General features: G+C 33.5%; 4 protein-coding genes across 4 annotated transcripts; 3 read left to right on the forward strand and 1 right to left on the reverse strand.

Moving 5' to 3' along the window:
• Positions 1-55: 55 nt before the first annotated feature.
• LOC113501563 (kinesin-associated protein 3) lies at positions 56-7,281 on the forward strand. The gene is made up of 12 exons (XM_026882765.1): positions 56-195; positions 930-1,126; positions 1,694-1,932; positions 2,416-2,977; positions 3,064-3,164; positions 3,269-3,523; positions 3,633-3,807; positions 4,042-4,269; positions 5,371-5,489; positions 5,573-5,717; positions 5,926-5,998; positions 6,134-7,281. Exons 2-12 carry the CDS (start codon positions 970-972, stop codon positions 6,240-6,242), a joined length of 2,163 nt encoding a protein of 720 aa, XP_026738566.1. The 5' UTR covers positions 56-195; positions 930-969; the 3' UTR covers positions 6,243-7,281.
• A 1,612-nt stretch (positions 7,282-8,893) lies between these two features.
• On the forward strand, positions 8,894-10,731 carry LOC113501568 (NADH dehydrogenase [ubiquinone] iron-sulfur protein 6, mitochondrial). Its single transcript, XM_026882769.1, has 3 exons — positions 8,894-9,131; positions 10,130-10,306; positions 10,546-10,731. The coding sequence occupies exons 1-3, from the start codon at positions 9,012-9,014 to the stop codon at positions 10,609-10,611; spliced, it is 363 nt and encodes a 120-aa protein (XP_026738570.1). The 5' UTR covers positions 8,894-9,011; the 3' UTR covers positions 10,612-10,731.
• Positions 10,724-11,722, reverse strand: LOC113501569 (UPF0184 protein AAEL002161). The gene is made up of 2 exons (XM_026882771.1): positions 11,494-11,722; positions 10,724-11,280 (listed from the first exon to the last, which is right to left on the reverse strand). Exons 1-2 carry the CDS (start codon positions 11,600-11,602, stop codon positions 11,075-11,077), a joined length of 315 nt encoding a protein of 104 aa, XP_026738572.1. The 5' UTR covers positions 11,603-11,722; the 3' UTR covers positions 10,724-11,074.
• Positions 11,723-12,040: 318 nt separating this feature from the next.
• On the forward strand, positions 12,041-16,373 carry LOC113501567 (ras-related protein Rab-14). The gene is made up of 5 exons (XM_026882768.1): positions 12,041-12,198; positions 12,931-13,043; positions 13,807-13,987; positions 14,099-14,281; positions 14,850-16,373. The coding sequence occupies exons 2-5, from the start codon at positions 12,938-12,940 to the stop codon at positions 15,019-15,021; spliced, it is 642 nt and encodes a 213-aa protein (XP_026738569.1). The 5' UTR covers positions 12,041-12,198; positions 12,931-12,937; the 3' UTR covers positions 15,022-16,373.
• Positions 16,374-16,701: the final 328 nt, after the last annotated feature.

A 16,701-nucleotide genomic window follows, 5' to 3' on the forward strand; every position in this document is an offset into this window, starting at 1 on the left:
ATCAACTATGACCAAACTGTCAATTTTTTAACCTGCTGATGAACCAAATTTCATGACACTGACATTTAATACTTACAGTGTAAAATAGACTCAATAGTGTTTTGTATTGATTATTTAGATTTTCGGATGTCCAATTTCATAAATCATATTATTCCTTATTTATTAGCTGATTTGTACGTAATTGTAGAAGCTCGGGTAAGAATTAGATAATCTTGTTTGGAAATATTATCCTCATAAGCATGTAATTTGTATTCTTTATGGTATTGATGTTAGATCTGGTTCGGTTTGCGATGTTGTTGTGAACTATTATAATGAATTAGAATTTTATCAATATATATCAACGTAAAATAATACGTAAATTAGTAGAAAATGTATTCTAACGTGCTTATTAATTAAATCAATATTATTAACGGGAAATTGCGTGGGTTGATATTTTACCTTGAAATGTTTACTTTCTAACGCTGTTTAAACACCAAGAATAAAAGTCGAATCAGTGTTCATGTGGCCTAAAAAGCAACATTAAAACAATTTTTTGTTTTTGCAAATCCAAGAGTTATTTTATAAAACAGGCTGTTCTGTTTGTACAAGTGTATGTAATCTAACAAAACCCACTTACTCTTAAGTGACTCAGCCTGCGCACTTGAGTTTAGAGTACTACTGTATAGCTTCAAACTGCTTGAAACATATTCTTAATATAATAAACAATAGTAATTAACTTTATGTTACATCATCATCAGCAGTCAAATTTTAATTTATAGTTCTCAATGTTTAAAATCAGTTCATTACCTAAATCATTCAATTAAAATGTTACTTATCTTTGTTTCTTATACATGATAATAACTCTATAGGGATTTCTAAAACCAAACACATTATAAACAAATACTTATTTTTCACGACTTGTTAAACACTATTGTCTTTGTCTTTTCTAGATTATTTGTTGACAGAAAAAGTTGGTTGGAACCTTAAGTTATGAGTCCAGTAGAAAGTGTGCCAGTTGCGGTGTTAAACTGCATTGATGACTATGTGGAGTTACTTTATGATGATATACCAGAAAAGATAAAAGGATCTGCACTTATCCTACAGCTTGCTAGAAATCCTGACAACTTGATTGACTTAGCACGAAATGGTATGTTTTTTACATTATGTTTGTTGTGTTTAGGGTTGAAATTCATATTTTTAGATTATATTATTATCAAAAGATGAGATTTCTATATAAATAGTAGAAGAAAATTATTGTTGCAGAAATGTAGCTTAAAAACTTGTAAAGCTACAAAATTTTGTAACAGAAGCAACTAGTCATATTTATGCTATGATGTCATTTATAAATAAATCACAAATCTGAATTGGCTTTGTGTTAAATTTATTTACAAATAATTACTGAAGATATTTCACTTGTTTGGAGAAATATCTCATTAACATATTCAAATTTTATTTAGTTGTCTCAATTGCATTTTGAGAGTGAGTTTCCTCGAATATATATTTTTTTGTTCACATTGTATGCTTGAATTATGACCATGCTGTGATTTAACATGCAACATTAATTACTTCACTAGCTAAATTGTTTCTACTTAATTGAATGTTCAGTAAATCCCTGAGATTACCCCTACAACATCACAAAATTTCCCTTTTTCTAATATTAATATGGAAGTATAGATAAGTTTAAACGAAATAAGCAAATATTTTTAAATTTCAGAGGCATTACTGAGTGCACTTTCCAGGGTACTACGAGAAGAATGGAAGAGGAGTATTGAACTAAGCACAAACATAGTGTACACATTTTTTTGCTTTTCCACTTACAATGAATTCCATCCTGTTATTATTCAGTACAAAATTGGATCCTTGTGTATGGATGTGATTGATTATGAATTAAAGAGGTATGATCAATGGAAAGAGAAAGTAGAAGGAAAGAAACAGGTGGTCACCCCTGATAAGGTAAGTACTCAATTGTTGTTTGGGTCATAGAAAAAAGTATACTATTATAACTACAACTCATTAACAGTGTTACAATTTACAGTTGACTGTATTGAAATTAATTGAATTGTCATTCTCCACATAAAATAGACATTGTAAAGAACTTTGTTTCGATTCTAACTGTTTTCTTGCATATTACATTACCCTTGAAGGTCTTCCAATTATACTAGAAACTTTTTTTCTCTTTTTTAAGATGAAAGCCTGTTGAACAGTTAAGACGTTTTGTAAAAGTAGTTTTTCGCAAGCTTTTGTGGCACTAGCGTTATTCATTTGCACAACATGACTATATTAAACTGTTCACGAAACAGAGTAGTAGAGCGCCTTCGTCATCATCGTCACGGAACAGTTACTGGGTCAATGACTAAGCTGTTCGCGTTTAGCAATCGCCGAAAAAAAAATTGGATCACATATATTATTGCTTACATTCAAGTGTTTCGTTTTCAGAATGAACCTCCAAAAAGTCGTATTCCTGAACCAAAACGGCGTCCTAAATCGGGCACCTGGGCCGTCGCCGATGTCAATATGCAAAAGTCTAGGTCTTTGGTTTCCAGTTACCACGAAGATCTCTGTAGTGCTTCTGACGAATTCTCAAAGAGTGATGAAGAACAGATGAAACGCAAATTAAAAACATTATCAAAGAGACAAGAACAGCTTCTGAGAGTGGCTTTTTACATGTTACTCAATATTGCTGATAATATTAAAGTTGAAGAAAAGATGCATAAGAAAGACATAGTAAACCTGCTCATTGGCGCTATGGAAAGACATTCCAATATAGATCTCCTAATTTTAATTGTGTCGTTTCTACAAAAACTTTCGATTTTCGTAGAAAATAAAAACAGTATGGCCTCAAAAGGAATTGTTGAGAAACTAGCACCATTGATGGATTCTTCTAATGCTGATCTAGTCAATGTAACTTTAAAACTTTTATTTAATTTAACATTTGATACCAAATTACGTAACAAAATGATCAAACTGGGCTTACTACCAAAATTCATACAGTTCACAAGTATGTATTATATATTATAAAAGGTTTTAAGCGATCCATTATTGTTAAAAAAAATTATGAGTTCTAAGTATTTCTTTTTATTTCAGGTGACGATAAGCATATAAACTTGGCAATGAAAATCCTGTACCATTTGAGCATGGATGACAGGGTCAAAGTTATGTTTACTCAATCCGACTGTGTTAAACTGGTAAGAATTTACTATAAGTATACTACCTACATACTATATTATAATTTTGTGTGGAGATTTATGCCCACGTATTGCTTTAACTCCGGCCAAAATGTTTGCTATAGCTAACAGACATGTTGCTGCTAAACGTAAACGGGGAAAGCATCGGCAACAATAGCAGCGGTAACTCAGCGGGGGCCACAGACGTGTTGTTGGCGCTGTGCATCAACCTGGCGTGGTGCGAGCGCGCCGCCATACAGATGAGCGCCGAGGGCCGGCTGCGGGAACTACTCGCGCGCGCCTTCCGACACCGGAACCATATGCTCATGAAACTAGTGCGCAACCTGTCACACCACTCCAATAACGTACCACTGTTTGTTGTAAGTATAGGTAGATAGTAAATTAACTTCATATTGAAACTGAAAAGATAAGTTATGAAGAAAGATTTGGAATGGTTTTGTGAGTTTGATTTTAATTATTTTATTCCAGGAGTTTGTTGGAGATATCGCGGGGGCTGTAACCAATGGCGATGCTAGCGAAGAATTCACCATTGAATGCCTAGGAACTCTCAACAATATATTAAGCTCTAATAATAATATTGACACTTACGCCGTTGTCGAACGATACAATTTAATTCCTTGCATTATGAAGATATTAGATCCAGGTATACTATTTCTAATATGCCTTTACAGTCTTTAAATATCCCACTTCAAGACAAACTTATTAACTTTTGAAATAGCATGCGAAAACAATTAAACCCATATTTACGGTACAATAATATTATTATGAATCGTCTATATCAGCTATACTGCTGGCAAAAGTGGTGGATTATCTAGCAGGCAGTGTTGAGCCCAGGGCGAGCGCGTAGTAGCTACATATGTCGGGGTTGCGTGCGCAGAGCGGTGCGCGGCGGCGGAGCTGGTGCTGGAGGGCGTGGTGGCGGCGGGCGCGCTGAGCGGCGAGGAGCGCGCGGCGGCGGCGCTGCTGCGCGCGGGCGCGGCGCGGGCGCTCGTGGCGCTGCTGCGCCTGCGCCAGGCCGACGACGACCACGTGCTGCACACCGTGTTCGCCTTCCGCCAGCTGCTGTCGCATCCGCGCGCCGCGGACTACCTCGTGTCGCGCACTGGTACTCCTGTTATTCATTTAAGCGCAACTTCTTCTTTTTTCATCTTAAAATATTATATACTAGGCCATTAAATTTTACGCAATAATTGAGGAAACTAGGAAGGAAAACAAAGGACTGGAAATTAAAATGCATAACTATTTATTTCAAGTTACTTAAAGTCCAAGATGGTTAGATAATTTAAATTGATGAACGTTTTATTTTTTATTTGAAACGTTCAAACGCCATCGGCCATGATGTGACGTTATTGATCTTGTAAAAAAAATAATATCAATGTCACAATATATTTTCTAACCTGTTATAATTGACTAGCTGTTGCCCGCGACTTCGTCCGCGTGGTTAGAAGATATAAGTTATATATTTATACCTGCCCTGTTTTTTCCACATTTTCCATTGTATCTTCGCTCCTATAAGTCTCAGCGTGATGATATATAGCCTAAAACCTTCCTCGATGAATGGTCTATTCAACACAAAAATATTTTTTCAATTTAAACCAGTAGTTCCTGAGATAAGCGCGTTCAAACAAACAAACTCTTCAGCTTTATATATTAGTATAGATGTTTTTTCCACGTTTTCCATTGCATCTTCGCTCCTATAAATCTCAGCATGATGGTATATGGCCTAAAACCTTCCTCGATGAATGGTCTATTCAACACAAAAATATTTTTTCAATTTAAACCAGTAGTTCCTGAGATAAGCGCGTTCAAACAAACAAACTCTTCAGCTTTATATATTAGTATAGATGTTTTTTCCACGTTTTCCATTGCATCTTCGCTCCTATAAGTCTCAGCGTGATGGTATATAGCCTAAAACCTTCCTCGATGAAAGGTCTATTCAACACAAAAATATTTTTTCAATTTAAACCGTTCGTTGCGTTCAAAGAAACAAACTATGTTCTTGTTTTGTTTAAACTAGTGGATGTCATGGTTTTTAATAAAATTTGTCGTCTTTAAGCGGTTTCAGAATTGATATAAAAAAATATTTTAGAGCCACTTAGAAACTGAGTCAACTAACCCCATTGTCAAAGCATTGAACTATCGGATTGTTTGTATCCTAACTTATTTATTAAATTTCTAATACATTTCATTTTTATTTACCGTATAGAAGCTCCAGCATACCTTATCGATTTGATGCAAGATAAGAATTCGGAGATAAGAAAGATGTGCGACAATTGCCTCGATATAATATCGCAGATGCAGAACGAATGGGCGGCCAGAATAAAGGTACTTTCAAAATAAAATATACAATTGATGAATTCTGCTTTTACTATTTATTTCTACAATGACTAAAATGTTCTGTATTTTAGTTGGAGAGGTTCCGGTGCCACAACGGCCAGTGGCTTTCGGTTGTCGAGACGCTTGGCGCTGAAGGTGGTACTGGCGATGCCACTGACGACTTACCACCATATTTATCCGCAGAATACCTTACGACTCATCGTCTTACTACCTCAGGTAAGCTATTGTTTGTACCTATGATCTATGGATAACTGATTTTGCCAAATATTTTATTTTTTCTCGGATATAATTTGAACGTATTGAACAGAGAACTACAATTATTGAATGACTGGAATAATTTGGTCTATTTGCTAGGAAGCGAAGAAATGTAATGTTTACGAAATTTTACTTATATGTAAAAATCTAACATTGTTTCATTCTTTAGATTCCCAAACGTCATTAAATGAAGACTCCGACAGTTTTTCTGGAGAAGTCAGTATGCATCGCGTTAGTAGCCGGTGAGTTGGACTTATATTTTATCTGAGCATCAAAACTGTGGTGATGATAAATATGATATTATGGTAAAAGTAACAATGTTAAAATCAAAAGTAATGTCTAATTGCCAAGCTTTCATTTGCATCGTATTTTTACAGAAACGCATTAGACGACCGAGCGGGTGATTTATTTAGTGCTACAGAAACTTCGTTACTCAAGGCTTCAGAGACCGACGTGTTCACGAAAGATATCAACATTTTTGCTTAAGTCATTTGTCTTATTAGAATTGTTGTCATAACCTCAGTAAAAACAACCAGTAAGAAATGTAACCTGACGTCGTTCAAATAGTGATGCAGCTAATAACTGTTAAAATCGACAGCGTCAGACACAGTTGCGATTCTAGTTTGAAAAATGTAAAGAGTATTATATCAGTCCATAATGTACCTACACTAATCTTAAATTCTAATCATAAAATATTAGATTGTTACCTTTTTGTCACTACCTGTTTGCGTGTATGTCATACACTGTTTGGCTAATGCCATACCATATGTGCTTGGTGATGTGCAATTAACGCATTTTATTAAGCTTAGTCAAAGTATTGTGCAATTTTTTTGTTATATAATGATAAATTATTTATTTTTGTCGGATGTAGAAGCACGTCCTTTCTTAGGGATATTCATTTATTTTCTGCAAATGAAACATAGTCAAGAGTTTACATCATCATTTTGCTAAAACTCTGTAAACAAGTGTAATTTAGAAAGAATCTTTAAAATATTTTGGACAAGGAGCGATTCGCTGCTACGTAACACAAATAAGGCCGGCCATACACGGACTGCTTGAGTAGTTAAGTACTCGAACTGCTTATTTGTAATAAACCTTCACTGTCGCACTGCTCTTTTATAATTAACTTACTGTCCGCAGCTGGCACTGTACAGTTCTAACAGAAGTTGTCGCAGAAGCAATAACTTTCATATTCTCGGAGACTAGGCGATACACAGTGAACTAAAGTGTGCGTGGATAACCGCGCGATCGCGGCTGTCCCCTTAGAGATGTTCAATTGCCTATGTGGCTTGGCATGTCTGCATAAAATTCTAGTTCTATGCAGTGGCAACTTGAAGCAGTCGGTACTAAATGTTTCAGGAAGTCCGGGTACGGCAAGTTTAAGATACACAGCCTGTTTCTAATAAGTCTTTGTGATTTTGAATGTATTAAACCTATTGAAGTCTTAATTTATAAATCCTGTTTAATAAAATGTTACGTTACCTTAGTATTATTTACAACCAAATACACAAATTAACAAGACGCATTTGCTTTTTTTAATGTCTAGCCTTTTTTTAATGTAGACATTTCATCTATAACCTGTACTGGTTAATCAACAATGTTAACCATCCGGTTGATATACTTATACTATTATTTCTGTTACGCATTTACCCCGCGTTAATTTTTATATTTTAATATCAATGATGCGTGATTTGTCTGACCACCTCGTGTCAGCGCCCAGCTAGGCTAAAGCTTGGCTTCTGGTGACGGGAATCGGGTGTCACTTGTGCCGGTAAAATATTACTGACTGAAATATCAGACTATTATTTGTATCTCTTTTCATTCACCGGTTCATTTCTTTCCATTCAGTTAGAATGAGAAGAGACCCGGTATTTTTTATTTAAAGGCGTGCACGGGGACACAGGTCCAACGTGCAAAGGCCTTCTTGAGAACTTTATTCTACAACGCTCTATGTGAGAACGCACATGAAGAAACCAAAGTAGATGCAAAATCATTGGAAAATTGTGTGTAAAAATATAAACAATTAAGGCGTAACCGCACGCAATCGCTCGTCGCTCGTTTCCAGCGACAAATATGATCATGTGACCCCATTTTAAATTTCCCGCGACCCGAAAAGTCGCTGCTTCGTGAGTCGCTCGTCGCTCGTTTGCAGCGACAATCTGGTCGAGCGACCCCATTTTTAATTTCCCGAAAAACAAAATATTAATATCTATAATATAATTTTATTGTGAACTGGCTATTATGTAGAAACAAATGTGATTTAAAGTTACAAAGGTACATTTTAAACTCGATAAAACTGTACAATAACGAAACAAAATTATGGTTTAAACGTACATTGTGTCCATACTTTACTAATATTTATGAAATGTTTTAAAGTATTTACCATGCCCGATTCCATTATTTACGGGAATTAATTTAGAGACCGTTTGCAGCACCAAACGAGCTCATCGCTGCAAACGAGCGACGAGCGACTGCAAGGGCCATAGCTCAACATTTTCAGCTTTGTCGCTACCTTTCCTGCGACCACATTTGTAGCTTTTTCAAGACGTGGAAAATTTAAAAATGGGATTACGTGATCAGAATTGTTGCTGCAAACGAGCGACGAGCGACCATGAGGCTACGCCTTTATATACGGCTATTAAATACACGAAACATGTTTTGTGAACCAGATCCTTAGATTATCCAGAAAACTATCATATTATTATTAACGTGAAGGTCGGTATGTAATTTTTTTAGTTAGTCTTTCACGCAAAAACCACTTAATGGATTAAGAAGAAACTTGGGAAACGGATAGTCTACAGCCAGAGTAACTCGTAGGGTACTTTTCATCCCGATAGTATGTATGTGTGATCATTTTCAATCTGAGCGGGCGAGTCCGTGGTTACGGCTAGTTGATAACAATTCCTTTTAGTTAACAAAAATCTTAATAATCTTGTATTTTCTATGGACAGCACGCCATTAGTTTGGTGTGGTATCTTTACCATCGGTTGTACGTGAAACACTAATTCGATTAAGGTGACAAACATGGACATCTAGTTGCAAAACCTAATCTTGGCCAACTTAATCAAGGAATTTCTTCACTTCAGAGAGTTTTGGTTTGTTATGACGTACTCTGTGAGACTGATAGAAACTTAATATTTATGCTGTGCTAGAGAAACATTTCTGTCAATGTCAAAGTCACTGCAAATTTTTAGTCACTGAAAAGCAAGATTAACATTTTGCTTTATTTGAAAAAGGTGTTTAATAACATTCATAATGAATTCCTCTATTGCACGCATTCAGATTAAACAGTCTATACTGTTGAGAAATGCATTAAATGTTCCCCGGCGTTGTATGGCTGCGAAGACCGAGGATGTTGTCACACACACAGGCCAAGTTAGTATTATTTTATAATTAACCTATTTCTGTACTTTATACTTCTATTTTTAATAATAAAAATTTGGCATTGTACTTATGTCCGTAATATCCAATCATTTTAAATACATATAAACATAACCTGGGACTGATTGTCTTCTTACATAATAGTAAATCAACATATTTATTATTTTGTCTAATTACCTATCTGTACCATTCGAAAGAAATCTTATAATAATATCACGCAGAATGCGTGATAGAAGCACGCATCACTAATATAGTGTTTTATTAATATAATTACTTACTATTTTATTTTACTATAGTTTTCATATACAACCAAATAGCTATCAAAATAGATACTTAGGTAATAAACAAAGTATAACATCAAATGCTTATTGAATTGGTAGTGTTAACAGGGCAACAATGTAACATTAAAAAAGCTTTTACCATTAAAACATGATAAAGGTAGTAGGATTAAACTCAAAAACACCTCTGAAATCACATGGAATGTTGAAACTGTTAATGTTTTGGCTTTCTGTGACCATATTAATTTTGAAATTGACATAATATATGAATGTTGACTCAACACAGCACTTCAGTTTTAACCATATATTTTTTGTCACTTCTTTTAAAAAGGTTAATTGTGATATAATTAAGTTATACCCATGTGTTAAGAAGGATGATCAATTAAATCTGTTGTTAAATTTACTGGTCATAACACTTATTTAACATAAGATTTAAATAAACAGTTAACAAGTTTACTAAATCTTACCTTACTCTAAGGGAAGAGAGTGTATCTAGATATGAAATTCCTGTAAGAAACACTCAATCTTTTTGTGACTTTAGTGCATATGTGTACATCTGATTTTCAATACTATTCAAAATACTGTATCATAGCTCAAAATCAGTGAATCAATAGTTTCAAAAACATGAATATTGTATCTATTAAAATATATGTTATTTCATTGAAAACCAACTAGCTATGTCATTTTACTAATATATCATACTTGTTATTTCAGAAATGGCAATCAGATGACTACAGATTGGCACGATTCATGAATGCTCCTAAACAAGTCAACAAAAATTGGGCAGTTAAATTGATTGCGGATGTACCCCCAAGAGAAGTTACTGAAAGAATTGTCTGGTGTGATGGTGGCAGTGGACCTGAAGGACACCCTCGTGTCTACATCAATTTGGTAATAACTTAATGGACAATTACCCCAATGACAGTTAATACTTCCCTTTCTTGTTTCTCTGAGAAAAAAAACTACAGACATAGGGAGTGAAGGGGACACTCATATTTGCCTTCTTTATATTATTGGGTGGTCACTCACAGCACAAACGCTTGTCTGGTTCTTGATTTTATGCATTTGCACAAAACTGCAGTATGTTCTTATTTTTATATTATATCCTTATATTTTTTTGAACTTTACAGGACAAACCAGGTGATCATTCATGTGGATATTGTGGACTTCGTTATACTAAAAAGGATTGTCACTAAACAATAAAAGTTACAATAGAGAAAGTTTTATTGTCATGAATACACAATCTTAGTGTGTCTGAACATAATTATGATTGTTATTAAATTTTGTTGATAGTAAATAAAAGAATAGTGCATAAATAATCATTATTATTTTTAGTAGTAAATAAGGTATGTCACCAACAGTAGCCAGTCTTTTAGAAAGCTAACAAAACTGAAAGAAATATACTTCAAAATCATAATTTTATATTACATTAATAAACTTTTAATCACTTCACCAATGTAACCATCAGTGAGGGGAAGAGCTTTGGTTCTGGAACAGCTTAAAGAAAAGAGTGACTTGGAATACTGGTTTTATTACATAATTATATTTGAAATTATCTTCGATTTTATTAATAATTTAACTTATGATACATTTAAAACAGTTTAATTTATTAAAACAAATTCTACTGTTAATCAATAAGGAATTGTACATGATCTGATCTTAATTTTTTTCAGCTGTTTCCATCTTTTCATCCTCTGTACTCTCCACTTGTTTGTTTTGTTCTTTTTGCTTTTGCATTTCTTTCCTCATTTCTATGTTTGATTGTAATAGCTCCTTCAAGCTTTGCTGTATATCATCATTTTTTTGCTCCAAATAGTCCAAAGCTGAATTTAACTCTTCCAATTTTGAATCCAATAAATTAAGTTCTGGAACATAATATATTATTGATAATGAACAGTGAAAACTGGACCCATAAATACAAAACCCCATCGGTTCTTAATTACGACTTATTTCACCATAGGCTAAAAGCAGCATAAATATTAACGTTGCTCTTTTCAGAATAACCCTAAGTTATGTTACTGCTAGAACTTCTTACCAGGAAGTGCCAGTAACATAACAACATTTCGCATGTAGTTTACCTTCAACATCTTCAATGTCAATTTCGTCGTCACTTTGTTCCGTAGGTTCTATCTCATAGTTTTCTGTGATGTCATTTTGGTTACTGTTATCTTCATCCTGACCAGCCATGTTTACTTTAACTTGAAACGGGTTAAGATAGGTAAAAAAAATTAATTTTAAAGACGAGTCTCCCGATTGTTGCTACAAAGTTGACAATTGAATAATGACAGCACTAGTGACAGAAGTCAGCTGAGCGTGTTTAGTATTCATGTTTATGGTTGTTGTGCATTATGCCCACTGACGCATAGTTTGTTTTGTTACAATAAAAATATTTTTCCAAAAATAGACACCTTTTTCACGTCGTATAATAAAGAGCGCAGAAAAATTTCTATTGATAAATTCTACGGGACTATCTATAAGATTTATACTATTCGCTTTCGCTTTATACTATTTTCGGTTATTAGTATGACTAAATCATTATCAACAGATGTTCTAGGTTCTATGGGTATCCCTCCATATTAAAAAAAACAAATGGCAAGCAAAATGTATATACGTCATATTTGACGAAGAAGGAAGTCTTAGCGTAGGAAGCATAGCGTAAAAAGATTAGGAAAGCATTTACGTTTCGTTGAGGTTTTTATTAAAGTAAGATAAAGTAGTGCACTCGTTTTAATATTAAATGTTATTATAGTGACTATTATACGCCTATCATTCTTCTAAACCACGTACGTATTACAAGGAAAACGATATTCCAACGTAATAGTAATTACTGTTGATACCCTAGATTTTCCAATAAACAATGGTGTTCACGTAGAGACTAATCCTTATAATCAAATTTAGTAGAGGTATAGATATGAACATATTATTTAAAATGCCAAATAAAGGAAAATCAATGCGTGATGAGTCATACTTTGAATGATTGAAGTCTGGCAGAACGAAAACCCATCCGCTAAATCTGCCAAGGTTGCTAAGTGCGCTCAACAATAATTCTACGCAAATAGTAATGGAAACCATCGTGTAAATCGTGCCTTCAAATACACTTTTTTTCTAGTGGATTTAGAAGATATATAATATTACTATTCTTGTCCATATAATTTCCCCACGTCAGGGGGTGTATGTACATTGCGCATTAAGTAATAAACTTGAAGAATATGTTTAAATATCAAGTATTTTAGAAAATTTAAATTGTTTGTTGTGGGAAACAATGAGAATAAAATTTTGTGATTTTTTAATGGTGCTGGTGTGTGTGTCTGTGTTACTCTTTCTAGATGTCATTGTTTAAACTTATAACTTTTTATTGTGTGTATTATAAAACCATTTATACCATATAAACAGAGAGAGAAGAGAAAACAAATACACTAAATATGGTTGAACATGATTGTTAAAAATAATGCAGAGAAATCATAATACTGTTATTATAATTACATTATTAAATGCATCAAATAATTATTTTTTAGAATCAAGATGACATCAGGACCTTACAACTACTCCTACATATTTAAGTATATTATAATTGGAGATATGGGTGTTGGCAAATCATGCCTATTGCACCAGTTTACAGACAAGAAGTGTGAGTATCATTGTGAATGTATTTTTTGTTATAATTTTAAATCATTTCTTTTTCGTAGGCTCTGACTTCAAATCAATTTATGTTCAATTCTGAAGTTTTATCCTGTTTGGTTCTGTTTCAGTCCTGTGTGGGAGCCAGTAAAGTAGCACAGGCCCTTCTGTTTCAGATTTTTTTATATATTATTATGACACTTAAAAATCTGTTTAGTTGGTCAGGCAGTTTTTCAAAAACTGTTTACATATCATTTCTCATAAACAATATATGAAGGGTATACATCGATTTTAAATCTTGTTTGATGCTACTTACCAGTATGTTTATTATTAGCAAGTGATGTTTTAAGCTCTACCATACATTTCATCAACTGAGCTGCTTTTAATCATCCTTACTTATTGAATATTTTTTGGAATTCTGTCTGATGGACTAAATAGATTCATATTATTAGATTTAGTTAAATAGCCAAATAGTGCCAAATTTTATACAATTTAACAATGTAAAATTTAATTTTGCTTTTTGTATATGTTATATTTTTTTCCCTAAAGCTAGGCTATACATCCCTGCAAGAAAGCCATAGTCATTAAAATTTATTTATTGATACACTCCTGCAAATCTTGTTCCACTTAAGTAAGTTTTCAAAGAACTTGCCGTAGCTCAAGTCCATTTTTTCCTATTATCTTTATGTTGAAGCCATTTAGCTATTTTATGTTCAGGAAAAAGCATGTTTTGTTTATATTTAATAAAAATTCTATTATACCTTTTTTTTCAGTTATGGCAGATTGTCCTCACACAATAGGAGTGGAATTTGGCACTCGCATTATTGAAGTTGCAGGACAAAAAATAAAGCTGCAAATCTGGGATACAGCAGGACAGGAAAGGTTTAGAGCTGTCACACGTTCATACTATAGAGGTGCTGCTGGGGCACTTATGGTATATGACATAACAAGAAGGTAATTTTGGATCATTTAGTTAATGAATTTTTGAAATACTTGTTCCATTGTTAATATTTATTGCTTAGAACACATATAACAGTACTTTCCCAAATTTTGTGTTTATTGCAGATCTACATATAATCATCTGAGTAGCTGGTTAACTGACACACGTAATTTGACTAACCCCAGTACTGTGATATTCTTAATTGGTAACAAATCAGATTTAGATGGGCAAAGAGATGTGACATACGAAGAAGCAAAACAGTTTGCTGATGAAAATGGACTAATGTTTGTTGAAGCTAGTGCTAAAACGTAAGTTTTAATCATCTCAAATAAGTTAACATTGCAAGATAATGTGGCGGAGCTAAAAACTACCCTATGTGTTAATCCTGGTTACAAACTCAGTGTTTCACAACAACAAAACATTAAAAAGTAGCAAAAATCTAAATATACAAAATCTCGCGTATATATTAGTTAGCAGAATAACGTAAATCACTGTTGTGAGGATCTTTCTGTGTGAGGTCATAGACACCAAATATAATGCCGCAACTGCAAACAGCAATGAATATAGGATATTTTATTATCATTAGTATATGACATCGTATTCCTCCTAATCAGTGATTTTTTGTAGGTTAATTATTACCAGGCAATTTCATGGTCTAAAAACAATAGTATTAATAATTTATAGTAGAATGTACCAGCTATATGTGATAGGGAATCTATGTGACCGACTTTATTACTTTAGGTTAATTCGTATTTGTGTATAGTATACAAATATTTACTGAAAATGTAACTGGTGTGTGATGTGTAGCGTTTTTATATTGGTGTTTTAGATTCTAATTATTTTTTTAGTAAGATAAATCGAGTTTTTAAATTACAGAGGTCAGAATGTGGAGGAAGCCTTTCTTGAGACTGCTAAGAAGATATATCAGAGCATCCAAGATGGGCGACTGGACCTGAATGCGGCGGAATCGGGTGTGCAGCACAAGCCGGCGTCGCCGGGCCGCCCGCTGCCCGCGCCGCCTGCTGCGCGCGACAACTGTGCCTGCTAACTGATCTCGCAGATATCACATACATGGAAATCATACTTAATGGTTCAAAATTATTATCTTAGTAATAAACACAATTGTCATCAAATTTGTTTGTTTTGACATGTTTATATTAGTGTACATTCCACTTTATATTTGTTTTGAGAATGTATATTTTAACTGGGCTGACCTGAAAATGTAATTAGAAATTTTGCAATTTCTAGATCTGTTTGACAAATATTTTCTGCGGAAATATTTTTGAAGAATTTAGCTTCAACCATATTGTAAATGTATTATTTATCTACCTACATGAGTGTATTTTTGTATAGGTATAAATAGGTTTGGTCTCTTTTAATAGATCAATTAAACTTTGTTTTTTTAATCAGTAGTGAAAACGTTAATAATTGATTATAATGTAGTAGTTACAGTTTTAAATTATTTCAGATTTTATTTATTAGCGGGAGCAGTATGTGTATTTTAGTTTATAAGCACTTATACATTGCATTGACCGTGGTGGTAACATAGAACTACACGGTAGTTATTTTTAAAGAAAATACGTTTCTTATAACTGTTGTGTGCATTTTCAAAGCTTTAGCTCTTTTTGTCATTCCTTCCTACGATTATTCTGAGAAGTAATTTTAGTAATATTATCAAAGCAAAAATCTGTAAGTCCGTACATTTAATAACAATAATAAAATCAGAATTTGCTTCCAGACTTTATAATGTTACCACAAACAAAAGTTATGTAATATATTTAAGGACTTTATTTAATTATATTTGTGAACAACAAACAATTATAACCTTTATCGATAGCGACGTGCGATCTGTGCATGTCTCATTTCCGAAACCATTATTTTCTTTCTATAAATAATCACGAGTGTCATTATCACGTAAGGTATGTAAATATAAATATATATCATATACTAAGAGGTTTATACATTTTAGTTTGTATGAATATGTTCGAAATAGTCGAGTTTGCCGCTTTATTCATTAATTTGAGGATATTTTCCAAATAAACAAACTAGGTTCACTTTACTGCGTGTAACGTGTTGTGTGTCCAGCTATGAGTACACTACAGCGTTTCCCTGTATCTGGGAGGAACGCTTCTGCGTGTAAATCAAGATTATGGCTCCGACATGATTTAGCGACGAAAAATGCGAATCCAATTGTGACCCAATATCTATGAAATAAATAACAATAAAATGTTTATTTAAATTTCATAAAAAAATACCAATCGCGCTTGCAAAGATAGCTTATCTGTGTCACCATAATATATTTATCTGATAGAGAGAGTTTGAGAACTAACAAGTGATAATGATACTTTGACTGTTGAAAATCTATTAAATCGAAATAAATTGATTACATCAGCCTAATCCTCACTTATCTTTTGACTACATACTTTTTTATTTCCCGTTAGGTATCTCCCTAGGAACATAACAACAATTTGTTTAAATGTCTTTATTCTTGTAGTGCGGAAACACGTGAGATTCGGGCAATCAGTTGAGGTAGGCGTGCCTTATATGACAAGTGTTCTTTTCAGAAGCATTAGAATAGAATAGAATAAGTTATTAACGATTATATGCATCACTTTCTACACAACACCACTTTGGGTTTTGGTGCCTCTAGTGCTATAATAATAGCCCAGAAGGCGCGCCTACTTTAATTATTGTGTGTATTATAGAGGTATTCATATCAATATAATAT

Source organism: Trichoplusia ni, chromosome 15, assembly GCF_003590095.1.
Source record: "Trichoplusia ni isolate ovarian cell line Hi5 chromosome 15, tn1, whole genome shotgun sequence".
Classification (NCBI taxonomy): Eukaryota; Metazoa; Arthropoda; class Insecta; order Lepidoptera; family Noctuidae; genus Trichoplusia; species Trichoplusia ni.